The sequence below is a fragment of the Amphibalanus amphitrite genome, unplaced genomic scaffold (assembly GCF_019059575.1).
Source record: "Amphibalanus amphitrite isolate SeventyFive unplaced genomic scaffold, NRLGWU_Aamphi_draft 000841F_arrow, whole genome shotgun sequence".
Classification (NCBI taxonomy): domain Eukaryota; kingdom Metazoa; phylum Arthropoda; class Thecostraca; order Balanomorpha; family Balanidae; genus Amphibalanus; species Amphibalanus amphitrite.
The window spans coordinates 55,585-71,586 of NW_024882335.1; the positions used below are offsets into that span (position 1 = coordinate 55,585).

The 16,002-nt window shown below is 51.0% G+C and overlaps 1 protein-coding gene across 1 annotated transcript; it reads right to left on the reverse strand.

Moving 5' to 3' along the window:
• Positions 1-4,680: 4,680 nt before the first annotated feature.
• LOC122366956 (skin secretory protein xP2-like) lies at positions 4,681-6,940 on the reverse strand. Its single transcript, XM_043339648.1, has 5 exons — positions 6,899-6,940; positions 6,579-6,689; positions 6,237-6,401; positions 5,890-6,033; positions 4,681-5,691 (listed from the first exon to the last, which is right to left on the reverse strand). Exons 1-5 carry the CDS (start codon positions 6,938-6,940, stop codon positions 4,681-4,683), a joined length of 1,473 nt encoding a protein of 490 aa, XP_043195583.1.
• Positions 6,941-16,002: the final 9,062 nt, after the last annotated feature.

Below are 16,002 nucleotides of genomic sequence, written 5' to 3' on the forward strand. Positions count from 1 at the left end.
TTCCGTCCCGGCACAGTCTACAATTCAGGCGGCGCGTAGCGGTCGGCGCCGGCTGCCGAGTCGCCGCGTCGCTGCGGCGACAGGATGTTCACTTTACACCGCTATTACTAGAACAGTTGTGAACCGATTTTCTTATTGTTTGCACGATGAGATGTTCAATTCAATTCTTGACAGGTAGCCATAATTAATTTCGCATTAATCTTATAAAATATTGGCGAAAAACAGGAGGGGTGGGCGAAATTCGCTCTTCCCCCTCCACTGCGCGTGCTAACATACGTTTGCATATGTGCAATTTTCTTCAAAACTTATGAATGGCCCACTCTAATATTTTCACAGGTTGTTAAGAATATGGTAGGCAATAAAATATATGAAAATGAGCCAAATCGAAGGTGACGTGTTTTTTGCTATTTCAATATTTGTGCTTAAGAACAGAGTTAAGCAAATTTCAAGGTCATATATTTAAGTAGGTGCAATTCTAAACAAATGCTTAAGAAATTACCTAAACAGTAAGGTTTATTTCATTCAAATCAAACAAGTACAACCAAAGTTATGGTCGTTCAAAAATATAAAGATGCAACATTTTGTAAAAATTTGATGCCCTATATTTAGAAGACCTGTGGTCAGAATGTGCAAAAAACATCAATGTAATGTCCGGGGCCACACAGGAACTCGCTCACAAATTTATAATGAAATCGCTGATGGTAAGGTGCAAAACAGCCCATTTTTGTTCGATTTGACGTGGAATGCCCCTGCTTAGGAGTGTTCACTATCTTGCGCAATCATACACAGTACACACACGTGTGGCAAAGAGACAGAGAGCCCCTAAATGCTGGCGATCATGTCGTCGGACGTGCCTCAGGTCACGTGACGCTCGCTCTGGCGTCCGTGTTTGTATGCTCGCAGCGGCGGCGGCGGCCGATCGTGTTCCGCCGTGTTCCGGGAAGTAGGAGCCGACCGGCCCTATCAGTGCACGGTGGCCAGCTGTGCTCATCTCGCGACGACTGACGTCATTGGTTGTCCGACGCCATTGGTTGATGAATAACTGAGCTGCGGAGTGCGGCTAGCAAGCGCACCGCGACAAGTCACCGCAGTTAAAAGTAAACAGCTGATACTGAACAGCTGATACAGCCCAGCAGGACGCCACACAGTCGCAGTCGTGGCGTGTTATTGTGATCTCTCGCTGCAGTGTAGTGCTGAGAAGTACTGTGTCTACTGTCTAAACGTCTGCAGTCTGCTTCAATTGGATGGCGGTGAGCAGAAGCAAGTGAGAGCAGAATGAGTTCAATGAAGAGTTCTTTCGGGCGGTATTTGTGAATGCTGCTAAAGCATCATCCGCTATCATCACCCTGATAATAGCTCAGAAGACATCATGGCCAGTTCTGGCAACACGAGTGCTCTCTTTTACTCTGTTCCTGATACGGATCTGAACAGATTCTTTGGTTCGGGCAATCGTGACCCCTAGAGTGGGCTACCTTTACGTCCCTGCTCTCTGCTTCTGCGGTATCTGCTACCTGAACAGGAGATTGAACGGTACGTTCTGCACCGACGGGTTCCACTAGAAAGCATGGAGCACATGATCAATTCTCGTTCAGATGGACGTCACACGGTCATCCACATTACGGGGTCGTCTGTAGAGGGACTTTCAGTGCCTCCGTACAGGGAACGGACACAACTTGGTGCGCCGGACGAAGTTCCTGGGCGTGCTAGAACATTATTTTACCAGGCTTCCGATGTTGATAGTATGTCTGAGGTTCGCTTTCTTCCAGTGGAGGTGCGACCGAGCTCTGGACAGCTGTACGTTGATGAACAGCGCGCCAGTCATGTGGGCTATGTTCGTGTGGTGCTTGACCAGCCAAACGACACGTATGGCCTGTCATTTCCTGTAAGAGACATCTGCAAAGGTGTTGAGGAAAATGACAAAGTTGTTTACTACTTGTCCAACAACGAGTTCACAAAGCGTTTGGAGAAGCTGGCCAAAGACAGCTGTGGACATGCTGATCATGAAGTGAGCGCCTCAGGACCAGCTATCACACTCGAGCCGAAACATAGCGGACAACAGGGCCTCGACTTGGTCCCTGACATCGATATCGTGACAGCTCTCCCGCTGCTGGGGCACCCTCCATTATTTTGTCAATGGCTTGAAAGGGTGTCGCAGCGAGATCTGTACTGGCCCAGTCATGAGACTGTCGACGACATCCGTCTTCATGGAAGATGCTTTGTGGTGACCACAGGACACGCCAGTAGCGAAGACAGAGACCTCGAATGCCGTCTGTCGTTCTCTGATCCAGAAAAGCGACTAGCGCAGACTATGACCCCCGCCCAGAGGAAGGTTTATTTGCTGGTCAAGCTACTACAGAAGTGCTATCTCAAAGTACCAAAGGTGTTGGTGACTTATCATCTCAAAACCCTTATGTTCTGGATCCTGGAAGCATCAGAGGCAGGGCAATGGACGGAGTACATGGTTTTCGAGCAAGTGCTCCGTTTTCTGGACAAAATGATCGAATGTTTGGAACAGCAAAACATCCCAAGTTACTTCTACCCAAAGAACAACCTCATCAGCCACGCAACACCGGAGCACGTTGCAGCGACTCTGGCAACTGTGCGACGCCTCCGCGAGAACCCACTGCACTACCTGTATGGCGTTGATGAGCGAGTCTGGATGGGGTTTTCAACACTGGTGCCTCTGCCGTCTCTGTATCGTCCCGCACTGAACGCGATAGGTGATGACAGCGAGGATTTCCGCATGAAAATGGCAAACGGTCTGATGCAGCATGCGAAGCGCGGCACCATGCGGGACATATTGTGGCCGTTGCGCTGTGCAGACCTCATGCGCGACACATTCGGCCTTCTGCAAGATGTGACGTCCACACAGCTTGGCGACGAAGCCCGTACAACCGAAGGATCCACAGTCTGGTCAGCTAGCGACTGGCTAGTTCTTGCTACCCTTGCTGTATTCGCCGCAGTGCAGCAAGAAGAGATCAGCTGGGTTCAGAAAGTGGCACGCCACAAACTACTCAGCGAAAACATGAGTTCCAAGGGTAACAATCCTTTCGTTGAGGCCACTGACACGCTACTTCCCGACAGACCACATGCTGCCTTCATGATCAAAATGTTTCTTGCTGCTGAAAGTGGAAACTACTCACCGCTTGACCCTTGTGCTACTCTGAAGTACTATCTGATGGTAGAAAAGGAAAAGCGGGAGTCCCTGTCAAACCAAGCCTTGAAGCGGCTCAGCCACCAATCAGTGTTGCAATCTAGCACAGCAAAGGAGCAGAGAGCTGCGTTTGGAGCCGGACAAGAGCGCGAACCTTGTGCCCACAATGTCTGCGAAAGCAGCGCAATGCACTCATCCAACTGTCATGAAGCTCTCATCGAAACCGAAAGTCCCTCCACAAGTCCCACTCAACGAGCAAATCTTGGTGGAGCAAGGCCAAAAGATCAGCGAGCGCTGACGCCAGAAGAACCACCTCCGTCGTCACCTGACTTGCCGTCACTGATAACCAGAGTGGTTATGCCGCGTGCAGAGCTCCAGAACTCGGCAGCCGCTGCAGCGTCGCCCCCTGGCACTCCATCGTCACCTGTGTCACCGACGATGGACCGGATGGCGGGAAACCTGCAGTTTCGAGAAACCTACGGCTGGTGCCCGCAGCTGATCGTCGAACTGCGCGTGGTCATTCTGAACATCATCGGGTACCTGCTGCGCCGCCAACCTAGACTGGCATGCCGCTGTGCCTTCTGGGTACACCAACTGACGACCAACTTTGGAGGATGGGGTCCAGAGGTCGCTCCCAATGTGCCTCTTTCTGCCGCGCCGCTGTTCCTCGACGTCCTGCCACCGTCTTCGGCTGCCTTGCTGCGCAGACCCTGCGCCAAAGCAGCGCTGCTGCCGCTCTCAGCCATGCTGGTGTTTGCGACAGTGACACGGATCGACGAGCGATTTCGCCAGCAGCTGAAACAGGTTCAGGTGACGGACGAAACCCTGGCTAAGTTCTTTGATGTGGAGTTGAAGAATAACACCGATGGCTGCGGTAGCTGTGATGACGTGGAGTGGACCAGTGTTGTGTTGAAGCTGTGTCTGCGGGAGATGTTGGGGCAAGACACACAGGACTGTTTGCGTGAAATTGGAGCAGTAGGTGGAAGTGATAAGGGTAAGATGGCGAGACAAATTTTGACGAGATACGATTTATAGAACTGAGAACATGATCACCACATCAATCCACAAGGGCGAAGTGTGAGCGAATGGTGATATTTCCTAGGTATATGTTGACCTGATTACCAACCATACCGAAATAAGTTTTGTCTGCATTGCCAACTTTATGTTGCGTTGATAATGTTTAGTTGTCGTTTATCGGTTCGAAGTGAAAGAGCTTATGAATATCAACGCGATTTATTTTAGACAGGTGCAAATGGGCCGAGAGAGAGATCGAAACGTAAACAAGTATAGCGAGCGCCAGCCCACGTCTCGTGCGCCAGTCACGCCGCTTGGCGCGCACGGTCAGCTGGCGCCGGCAGGGGCGCTCACAGGCACCCGGCACCGTGGGGTCGCAGAGGCGGTCCAAGTAGGGGGCCTCGGGGGGCCTATATACAAACACAACATCTCCCCCTCGAGACAACAGTCGTGAAACCGCCAAAAACACAACACTGCACGACGTTGTCTCACTCCTCATACGAGGTCGCACCCTAACAAACGAACAGACGATCGGGGCTGGCACACACGACTGCTGCGACCCATGGCGGCGGGCGCTTGTTCCGGCGTCCGCAGCGGGCGCGCCCGTTGTCGCCCGGGAGGTCACCGGTAGGCGGCGCTCCGGAGTCGGGTGGCGGCCACGGATCACAGCCAGCGGCGTCTCCGGCCATCCCCTGAACCGGGCCCACGAGCGGCGCCAGACACGCGTCATCCTCAGCACAGTCGGTCTGTCCCATGTCCGCCTGCGGCGGCGACACGGCGTCACTGACGACCTCTTCTCTGTCCCTGCTTTGCGTCGGCGGGCCTCCCACCAGCGGCGGCGAGGCCCCGTAGGCGTCATCAGTCTCACCGGGTACGGTGGGCTGTGTCACGGAACAGTCGGTTTGGCTCGTGTCCGTCGGCGGCGGTGACACGGCGGGGCCGGCAGCTGCACCTCGGCCCGTGCTCAGCGTTTGTAGGCCTTCCGCCGGCGGCGGCGAGGCCCCGTGGGTGTCGGCTGGCCCGCTAGACTGTCCTGCGGTGGACTCCATCTGGCCGGTGTACGCCGGCGGCGACGACACGGCGGGGCCGGCCGCTGCACCTTGGCCCGTGCTCGGCGTTGGGATGCCTCTCACCGGCGGCGGCGAGGCTCCGTAGGCTTCAGCGGCTCCGGCCGGGCCTGCGGGCTGCGCCGCAGTAACCCCGGGTTGGTCCGTGTCCGCCGGCGGCGGCAACACCGCGTCACCAGCGGTTTTGTTTACGTCGCCGGTCCGCGTTTGTAGACCTCCCGCCGGCGGCGGCGAGGCTCTGTACACTCCAGTAGCTCCGTCCGGCTCCGTAGACAGCGCCGCTGTACGCTCGACTCGGCCCGTGTCCGCCGGCGGCGGTGACACGGCGTTGTCAGCGGTTCCGTGTCCGTAGCTGGTCCGCGTTGGAAGGCTTCCCGTCGGCGACGGCGAAGCTCCGTGGGCGCCAGCCGGCTCTGTAGACTGCGCCGCGGTACACCCAGCTCGGTCCGTGTCCGCCTGCGGCGGTGACACGGCGTTATCAGGGGCTGCCTCTCGGTCCGTGGTCTGCGCCGGCCAGCCTCCCGCCGGCGGCGGGCAGGCTCCGCGCGCGCCAGCCGGCTCGGTGGGCTGCGCCGCGGCACGCCCGGCTCCTCGGCCCGTGTCTGCCAGCGGCAACGACACGGCGGCGCCGGTGGCTACCGATGGGCCTCCCGCCGGCGGCGGCGAGGCTCGGTACACTCGGTCCGTGCTCCAAGTTGGGATGCCTCCGGCCGGCGGCGGTGAGGCTCCGTAGGATGCGGTAGCTCCGACCGGCTCAGTCGGCTGCGCTGCAGGACTGCCGGTGCGGCCCGTGTCCGCCTGCGGCGATGACACGGCGTTGTCAGGGGCTGCCTCGCCGTCCATGGTCTGCGCTGGCCGAGTGGCCAGCCTCCCGCCGGCGGCGGGCAGGCTCCGTGGACGTCAGCAGCGTCACTCAGCTCGGCGGGCTGAAGCGCAGTGCGCCCGGCTTGGCCCGTGTCCGCCGGCGGCGGCAACACGGCGGTGCCGACGGCTACCGTTACTGGCGCCACCACCGGTGAGTCGCGTACTCTCGTCACTGCAGATGTCGCCACTGGACGATCGGCCGTGGTGCTGGCCCTCTGGTGGCACACCACCTCAAAATGTCCTGGTTCGCCACACGCACGACAGATGGCGCCAGCGGCGCGACACGTGTCTCCGCCGGCGTGCTGGCGACGGCCACAGGTAGGGCAACGCTCAAGAAACTGATGATCTGTAGCGGTGGCGGAATGGGCGACACTCGGCCGCCTGCGCCTCTTGTAGGCCGGCAGGCGCGCCGCGGAATGTCCCTCGTTGCCGCGGAGGTCTGGGCACGTGACATGGGCACCATCGCTCGCCCGACGAACGGTCACGGCGTATTTGAGCGTCAGCTCAAAGTCCTCCAGCCTGCGGCTCACCGCTCCTAAATCACTGTCGGGAACACTGCACTCGGCACGGTCGTTGCACGTCGATGCCGACTTCGGTTGCGCGGTCGGGGTTGACGACACCGGCAGGCAGACAGTCCGGCGGGCGGCGCGGCGGCAGCTGATCCAACGGATCCATCAGCGCCTCGCTCAGCCCCCGACTCTGACACTCCGGTCGTCGCGTCCGTCCCCGCGGAGGGCTCCCTGGTTAGCAGCCTCTCCAAGCGCTCCAGGCGCTTGTCGGCGTCGGCGGCTCTCCTCACTTGCCTCTCCAGCAGTGCCGTCAGTTCTTGAATGATAGTCATCGCGGTATGCTCAATCACGTAGTAATTCACAAAACCGACCGCGCCATGTTTAGTTGTCGTTTATCGGTTCGAAGTGAAAGAGCTTATGAATATCAACGCGATTTATTTTTAGACAGGTGCGAATGGGCCGAGAGAGAGATCGAAACGTAAACAAGTATAGCGAGCGCCAGCCCACGTCTCGTGCGCCAGTCACGCCGCTTGGCGCGCACGGTCAGCTGGCGCCGGGCGCTCACAGGCACCCGGCACCGTGGGGTCGCAGAGGCGGTCCAAGTAGGGGGCCTCGGGGGGCCTATATACAAACACAACAGATAATTGCACTTGAGCTCAGTTCGACGTACTGCTTTTTTCTGTTAAATCGTTCTTCGACAGATATTTAGTCACGGCATGCATTCCGTTTACCGTTAGGATCGCATCTATGCCTTTGATTTTTGAAGTAGTGTCTGCTCTCCTGGCAGAGACTGCGTTATGTTAAAACGCAAGTAGACAGTATGTATCGTATGCCTATTGCCTTGTATGTATGTGAGGTTACAAAACCGCGTGCCTGGATCTATTACGAGTATATTCAATGGCTCCTGCCTCTTTTCCTTGGTTTCACGACGTTAGTCGGCATTATAGGTATAGTCTTGTCCATCGCGCTTCGCAGGAAAGGTAGGCAAGCGTAGGCAGGGTTGGATAATTTAAGGGTTTGAAGGCGCTCGAGCCCCCTTGCACTGCCAAAAGATTCCTTGCAATTGGATATTTCACATAAAATGATGATTATGGATGAATCAGTGCAAGTGCAATAATGAAAGTCAAAGTGTCTACCTACATAAAGTGAAACACCGGGGCATCAGGAAAGAAAATCCGCTGAGGAAGCTCACGTGTCTATTTAAGCTCGTTAAAATTTACGGAACCGTTTGGACATTGCTATAAAGCTCCCTCATGCACTGTTCAGAATGTTCTACTGCCTTTGTCCCACTCGTGAGCCCATGGGGATGTATGATACGACCCGGCACCCGTTCGCAACACAGTAACAACAGGCGAATAACATAATCGCAGCCGGTGCCAGGCCGAGTTGCACCGCCGCGGGACGGGGTCTTTACTTCAAACACCTGCCCTAAAGCGTAAAGGCCTGGCTACACTATGCGTTTTCTGCGTGCGTTTTTGCAGGTTTGCGTGTTTTGCGTAATATCGTTCTAGGAAAAAAGTTATAAACAATATAATTTTTACTTTGGTTATATACAAAAGCTAATATAACTCTTATGTACCTAACTAAAATTTAAGGTGAAAAACATCACAAAAACGTAATATCGTTCCTTTTTCTAGAACGATATCACGCAAAACACGCAAACACGCAAAAAAAAGCATGAAGAAAACGCATAGTGTAGCCAGGCCTTAAGACGAACGGAACGAAATCCTTTGTTTTACAGCAAATGTCAAACAGTTGGCTTTCCAACGATGGGTTACTTTGCTCTGCTGAATGTTAGCATATCGTTGTAGTCGCACCTATCTCTTCATTTTCATTGGATCATTCTGTTTGCTTGGGTTAAAAAAAAAACTTATGATGATCCCATTTCAAAGTGGAATCATGTCCGTTGTTGCATACGCTGTATTACATTCATTTTAATCTAATTAATTGATACATTGTAAAAAGATAAGTAACAAAATTAAGTTACCTTTTCATGTCGTAGGTGTCACATGCCTACCTAAATGGAAGCTGGATTTTGTAAGTATATTGTATCCTTGTGTGAATAAGCACTACCTACTGTCTCGTAAGCTTACCTCAAACTCTCTGCAAAACGGAGCTTATCGACGGCCTTCGGCTGCACGTTGAGGCTGCACTCTGTCGGCCATTGACTGAATGTAGGACATTCCAGATGTCGCTGCCGTCAGCGCTGTGACCTAGCCGTTCTCTACTGCCAGCAGTGTGCAATGTGCATGGAATTGGATATATTATGTGGTGTGTAGTAAAAGGGCGGCGGAACACCGTTCCGTGCTTCTATCCTCAGGATACTGAAATCCTTCTCCTCCACGCCGCAACCCCCTTCCGGGCTGGACAGTGGACAGGCAACTTTATCTCATGCGGGCTGCTCCCTTGGAGCGGCACCGCTGCTCCCGAGGGAGCGCATCCCGTAGCCGGGTGCAGTGAGTGCCTTGGGGCTGGGTGGCCTGTCCTCTGGACGGGCTCAGCCCCGGCGACTCACTAGGGTGCCTGCCCAGACCAATGTCTCCCCCTATATCCTATCATCCTCCCGGCTCTGAAATGGTCTCATTGGACCGAAAGAGCCTAACCCAACAAAACAAACAAACAAACAAAAGGGCTGCGGAGTCAATGAATTCTCCGCGAATCCGACTCCGACTCTGATTCCACTGCCCATAATCTACTCTGACTCCGACTCCTGGCAGAACTGTCGACTCGGACCGACTCCAACTCGGACTCCGACTCCGACTCCGACTCCGCAGCCCTGAATAAGTGTGATGCGTATGGCGATTGGCAGTACCTTAACTGTCCCCATGAAGGGCGGTAGTTGATTGACAGATTTGTTTTCCTAGGGCCCTAAAATAGCTTAAAAAATGATACAAGAGCAAGTGGCGTCCACTAAGCAAAACAAAAAATCAAAAATCTCTCCAAAATTTGATTATTTTCCGCTATAACGTTTATATGATGTTCATCGATGTAATATCACTGGATTCTTACTTCTTTTAACCCTATTAGTGGCAGGCTCCTGGCTACCCCCTATTAGTGGCAGGGGGGGGGGGGCTGTTTACGACCCCCCCTTGATATCTCGAGATCTAACGGGCCGATTTTCAAAATTCAAACGGCATTCGATTTCGCTCAACGAGATCTACATTTCTAAAAACAAATAAAATTAAAAAATGTCAATAGGGGGTAGAGGGGGGTAAAAACGGGCAAATTGCAGATACATTTTAGACTGTTTATCACGGCCAGGTTTCTGAACCAATCTTAACGCAACTTTTGCCGATCGATAGAGAATGAACCAGGAATTCACATGGATCCAAAAAATATGCATTTTCAAAAATCATAGGCGGATACAGATCATTGAGATTGGGGGTACATAAAAAGTATAGTAAATAAGGTTTTTGTTGGTACTGTTTCTGAAAAGGGTGGCAATGGTCTTGTTATGTTACAATTTTCTTATGAGAGAACGACTAAAATTGTATTGGTCATGCATAGGCGGTGTCAGGGCACCTATGTTGGGAGGTAAAAAATAACCCCCCTTTTTGGACGCCTGGATCCGCCTATTATAGCAAAAACGTGTCAAAAGAGGATGCACAATAACTTTGTATATGTTATCACATGATACCTTTCATTCACTGTTCGTAAAACTGGTGCAGCATCGTGATCTTCGCCCAAATGACTCGCTTCACGAATAGGACCCCCAATTCCCAGTGCTCTGCAGCCGCCCCTGGTAAAGTTATGAACTTGAAATTTTCAGGAAATGTGCCCAATTTAGTTTTAGGAAAAGTCAGAAAATTTCAGCATCGTAACTTCAGCGGTTTCGGAGATATTCCCGAAAAACCTGAGGGGTGGATAAAAACAACCCCCCCCCCCTGCCACTAATAGGGTTAACCCGCGCCCCGCTGGGGGGGGGGGGGCAGAATCTGCTCCCACGTCCCGTTTTTCGCCGATAACTTCCAAACGCGTTACGGCAGCGACGTCAAACTTTCCGTACCTTATCATACATCAATTTAACACGTTCTCTGAAATTTGGCGCCAGATTCGTCGAAACATTCTTAAGAAAATAACATTTAAGTGACGTCATGTCACGCCATTTTTGCCTCAAAAACGGCAAAACTTCAAACGCCGCTAACCAGGGGCGGATCCAGCCGATCCGTTTGGGGAGGGCAAAAGTTTCCGACCTATCCGATCCACCCCGCACTGGGAGGAATGTAAGATAAATTTTAGATGGGGATGCAAAATTTTCTCAAGGGGCCCCACTGAAGGTTTTGCCCCCCCCCCCCCTTTACTTTTTCAAACTGTCAATCATCGATTTATGAAAGCCAAAAGTTAAGGAAACAATCCATGCAGGAAGTTATCCAAAATGCTTGCATATTTCAGTGAACCTCACAAAATCACAGCATACCTAAATAAGTGAAATGCGACAAGTTTTTTTTTACTGGGTGATTTTTCTTATGCTAACCACCACCCGCAAGCCTCAAACCACTTTTCTGGATCCGCAGTGGACCTTTGAGAGCCCTACGGGTCCGCTCTTACTTACAAGCCGTAATCGCCACGCCATATGTGGAAGGCTTTTGGTGTCAATGCATACATACATACATACATACATACATACATACATACATACAAGACCGTCAAAAACCTCTGGAAACTGAATGGCTCAATGGAGGCTCCTCCAGAGACCTTCACGACTTCTCAGATTGAATGAGCCCCGACCAGGGTCGGTTCCTCAGAAGGTGCTGAAGGGTTTCAGAAAGCAGCGTAGGCTCGAGTCTTGAAAGTTCTTCTTAGGGTTCTTCATAGGCCAGCGTGGGCCCTTGGAGCCTTCGTTACAGGACTCTCAGAGGTCAGCATGACCCCTGCAGTCTGCCTGCATTGAGGCCCGATCAGAGGCCGTCGTGGGGCCCTCAGATGCCAGCGTGGGCATTTGAAGCTTGCGTTGGGTCCTAGAGGTCGTCGTGAGGGCCCTCAGGGACCGTCCGTCTCGGGCGGAATCAGTGTGGAAGTCGTTGTGAGGGCCCTTAGAAGCCTTCAAGAGGACCATCAGAGGTCGTCATGAAGATCCTTGGCCATCATGACGGTTTTCATAGGCCCTGGGCCCTCAGATATCTTTGCAAGGCCCTCAGAGACTGTGGTAAGGCCATCAGAGTCCATCGTTTGGGCCATCAAGAGACCGTCACAGGTTCCTCAGATGCCAGCATAGCTCCTGCAGCCTGGTTGTGTTGGGGCCCTCAGAGGCCGTCGTGGGTCATCTAAAGCCCGTGGGCACTCAGACCTGATGGGTCTAGGACCGTGTCACGAGGGCCCTCAGAGACCGACGTGGGGGCTCTCAGAGGCAGCGTAACCCCTGGAGTCTCCGTGGGGTCCTCAGATGCCGTCATGGGGCACCAAACGCGGTTCGGGACACTCCTAGCCGGTGAGGGCCCCAAAGACCAGCATAGGGCGCTCCTGACCAACAACTGGACGTCTGATGATCGGTGATCCCACATGATCGTTCGTTTCCCGATCACTGGTCTTTGGGAGAAAATGTATTTGGTGGTGTGACAGGCCTCTTATACGGCTTTTGGGGGGTGCAAAAAGCTATGTTTGCACTCCAATGTTTTTCCATGGGTCTGGAGCTGAAGCCCCTGCACCCTCTATCCGCGGATTTCCGCTGCTCTTGAGCACCGAGATGACCAAGCGACTTTACAACGCCACACTACCTACATGTAATCAGTTCAGGGAGTTTGATCTATTTACAGCATTCTGGCATAAGTCATCAGCAGCGAACGTCCAGCTCCTTCCTTCCGAATGGCCGTCACCGAAAGTCCTGCTTTACGTCCAGATAGCCCTCGACGCCATATCATGGCCATATTTAATTTTATCATCTCTACATGCTTTGGGAGGGGCAGAAGGACAGTCTTGCCCACATGATTTAGCTTTGGGGAGGGCAAATGCCCATTTTGCCCTCCCCTGGATCCGCCACTGCCGCTAACATCTTCATTTTTAAAGGAATCAAGACGTAACAAAAAGGTTATACGTGATTCCAATTTTTCTTTCAAATGGCTATCTCGGTTTTTAAAATATTTTGAATTTTTGCCCAATGAACTTTTTTGGGAAAATAATTATAAAATCCGAAATTTTGAGTGTATCGAAAAAACAGAATATATGTCAGAGAAGTGTTCTACGTGCACCTTCATACAAATTTTTAGAAGAATCACTTAAAAATTGTGGGAGTTATTCAAACTTTTATGACGTCATGAAACACAAAATGTTTGAAAAATGAATTTTTCAGACGTTTAAGACCTCGTACGGAAACAAAAATAACACCACTCCACTCGCCGTGAAAAACTGCATCTGATAGACACCTTTTTAGGCCTTAACAACCAACTTCAAAATTTGACCTCATTTGACCTGACCTTGACCTGGCCTCGACCTGAAATTCATCCAGATGTGGTCTGTATCACTTATTGAGTGTGCCTATTGAATTTTATGAATAAAATGACCCATAAAACATGCGTCGCACATGCACTTTTCTATATTTCTTTTTTGCTGACCTGACCTGACCTTGACCTTGACCTTTGCATGATATTGTATGCAACGAATATTTTCTTGGTAGCCTAAGAACATGTTTTGGGAAATAAGTCTCAGTCCATTCTTCGGCAACTACGGTGCAAGGCCGATACTGTAAAAACTTGCATTTTGTTCCCTTGACCTGACCTTGACCTGACCTCTGACCTACTTAAGCAAAAAAAATCGGCTCTTAAGATTCGCCTTGTTGAGAGCTTTCGATTGCCGTTTTCCCTGTCTTTCTACGACCATCGGTTCGGAGGTTAGACAGGGGAACAGGGGGGAATCTGCCCCCCCCCCCTCAGCAGGGCGCGTATGGCTGAATAGCCCAGCGGGGCGCGGGTTAGCTTGCATGCATTTTTGTACTAAAAAAAGGAAAATTATAAAACTGTCACATTCAAAGTCATTTGTATTGGTATTATTTAAAGAAAACGTTACCAATAAATTGTGCGTAATGTTACGTTCAACTGGCGCTTTAACTACCCTCATATGCATATTGCATACCCTTTGGGTCCTATATGATTGAGTCGTTTGTGGAACGCCTTGGTGGAAAGCCTTTGGTGGAATGCATCTTAACTCTGTATGTTACGCACTTCAGATAAAGAGCATTTTGAAGCAGAAAAAAATCATCAAGGTTAGCTTAGGAGCCTCAGAATGTAAACTAAAAATATTTACAATCTGTTCTGGGTTGCTGGCAGGCATCGGTAGGATTGTGATTGCAGGATTGCAAAATCCTGATTGCATTCCTTTTTGGTGGATTGCACCTGGATTTGAACTCCATTCCAAAAAACAGGATTTGATTGCGGATTGGATTGCATCATACTTCCAATTTTTGCAATCCAATCCGGATTGTGTTTGATTAGTGCTTTGAAATGGTTTGTTGCGATTGAAAATTATGAGATCGGCTTCATCGGCTTAATGTTCTTTGCTATCAAGGGCTTTACATCGAAACTTGAAATAATTACGGAGCGAGCGAAGCGAGCGTAGTCTTTCCTTAGATTAACGGAAATTTCTGAGTATGAGCGGCCGGCCGGCCGGCCGGCGCGCCGTAGGGACTTATGCGATCCTAGCACGAATTAAGTGGCAAAAACAAGTATTTTAATTTCGACTTTCTTCATACCTTTTGTACGCAAAATTGTCCAGCGGATCCGAATTCGACCTTAACCCTATTCCTGGCGGGCTCCGCCGGGACAAGAAACTGGCGGGGGGGGGCCGATTCGGCCCCCCCTTCAGATCTCAAAAACTACACATCGCAGCGACAAACGGTAAACGGCATCGGATACGCACGGTCAAGATCTACAATTTTTACAAAGGTCATTTTCAGGTCAGGTCAAAGATGACGTCACAGGGGTCGAAAAAGTCAAAATGGCGGCGCTAGATATGGAGAGCGTTTTTCTCGAATAACTTTCGAATTAGTCAAGATAGGAACAAACTAAGGGCATCATCGTGATCCTCTCGTCAATCCGCATCGAATGATATATATGTTGACCTCGAAAGGTCAAGGTCAAAGGTTGACCTCAGGTCACGTGACCTCGAGGTCATCATGTATATCATTCGATGAGTCTTGACGAGCTGAACACAATGAGACCATCCACGCGTCGGTATCTTGTTCCTGTACGGAGTTATTGGCCAAAAACCTTTGGTGACCTTTGATGACGTCACATGACCTCACAGCTGCCCAACAGCAAAACAGACCTCAAGGTAGTGAAGGTTGATCGTATATGAAGTCATGTATGGTATATGGGGCCATTCCGACCCGTTTTAGTGGTAAAAACAGGGAGTTGATTTTTCCCCCATTGACTTATAATGGGGAGGTCGCGAAACTGACCTGACCTTAGGTCACCGATATCAAAATTCCGAGATATACAAATTGCACATACTGGTACCCTAACTAAAGCCTGAAGAGAAGAAATTGATCGGTCAAAAACTCTAGCTCTGGCGTGATTGCAAACTTTTCTGAGGTAGGGTCACCAAACCGCCTCTGGTGACCTGACCTGAGGTCAGATCAACTCAAAATTTTCAGACATGTTGCGTAGAAGCCTTTTAGGAAAAGTCAGAAAATTTGAGCTTCCTAGCTCAACGCGTTTGGGAGAAATAACCAAAAAACCTCAGGGGGGGGGGGCTCCTGAGGCCCCCCCCCCCGCCAGGAATAGGGTTAAGTCGCTTTAAAAATTATTACTTATATCTCAAAATGCATCACAAAGTGAAGGGTTGCTCTGACAAGCACCGTGCTCCCCGAATAAGGCGAAAAATTACATGACAACGAAACGCTCGGTCATTCGTCTTGTCGAGCACCATCTTCATGTTGCGATATGTCTTTATCATCGGTACTTCGTAAGGAATATGGCCATATGCATGACAAGCTCGAAAAATAATATGAAGATATGAATTTTGAATGAAATACGGAGAATGTTCACATGCTTCTTGTCTCAGAGACTTGACTCAGCAAATCATAGTCTTACAAAGTTTGATACGCGGTGTTACGTGTGGAAACACATACCAAAATATTATCCAATAAATTCTGCATTGGAATCAACTTTCATTTTTTGCCGAAATTTGCCGAAACCTTTACTACAAGACATCAAAGCAGAAGATGTCGCGTAGCTCCCAGCGCCCCGCTGCCCAGCGCCGCGGCGCGGCGGTCAGCTGATTGCGGCGGGTTCCCGGTCAGTACGGGCTGGGGGGAGGGAGGGGAGGGGTGACATCATGTGTTGACCTTTAGAGATAAGCTCCAAATAGTTTTTACATAACACAAATAGTTTTTACATAACACAAATAGTTTTTACATGTTAAGATATTTTTTTTTATAAATTGTAGATACTTCGTATCCATA

Coding starts and splice junctions, on each gene's coding strand:
- LOC122366956 (XM_043339648.1), bottom strand. CDS start 6,940: ATGACTATCATTCAAGAACTGACGGCACTGCTGGAGAGGCAA. Junction 6,402..6,578: donor CGCTCAAATACGCCGTGACC/GTTCGTCGGGCG, acceptor GGCCGTCGCCAG/CACGCCGGCGGAGACACGTG. Junction 5,692..5,889: donor ACCGAGCCTCGCCGCCGCCG/GCGGGAGGCCCA, acceptor TCACCGCCGCAG/GCGGACACGGACCGAGCTGG.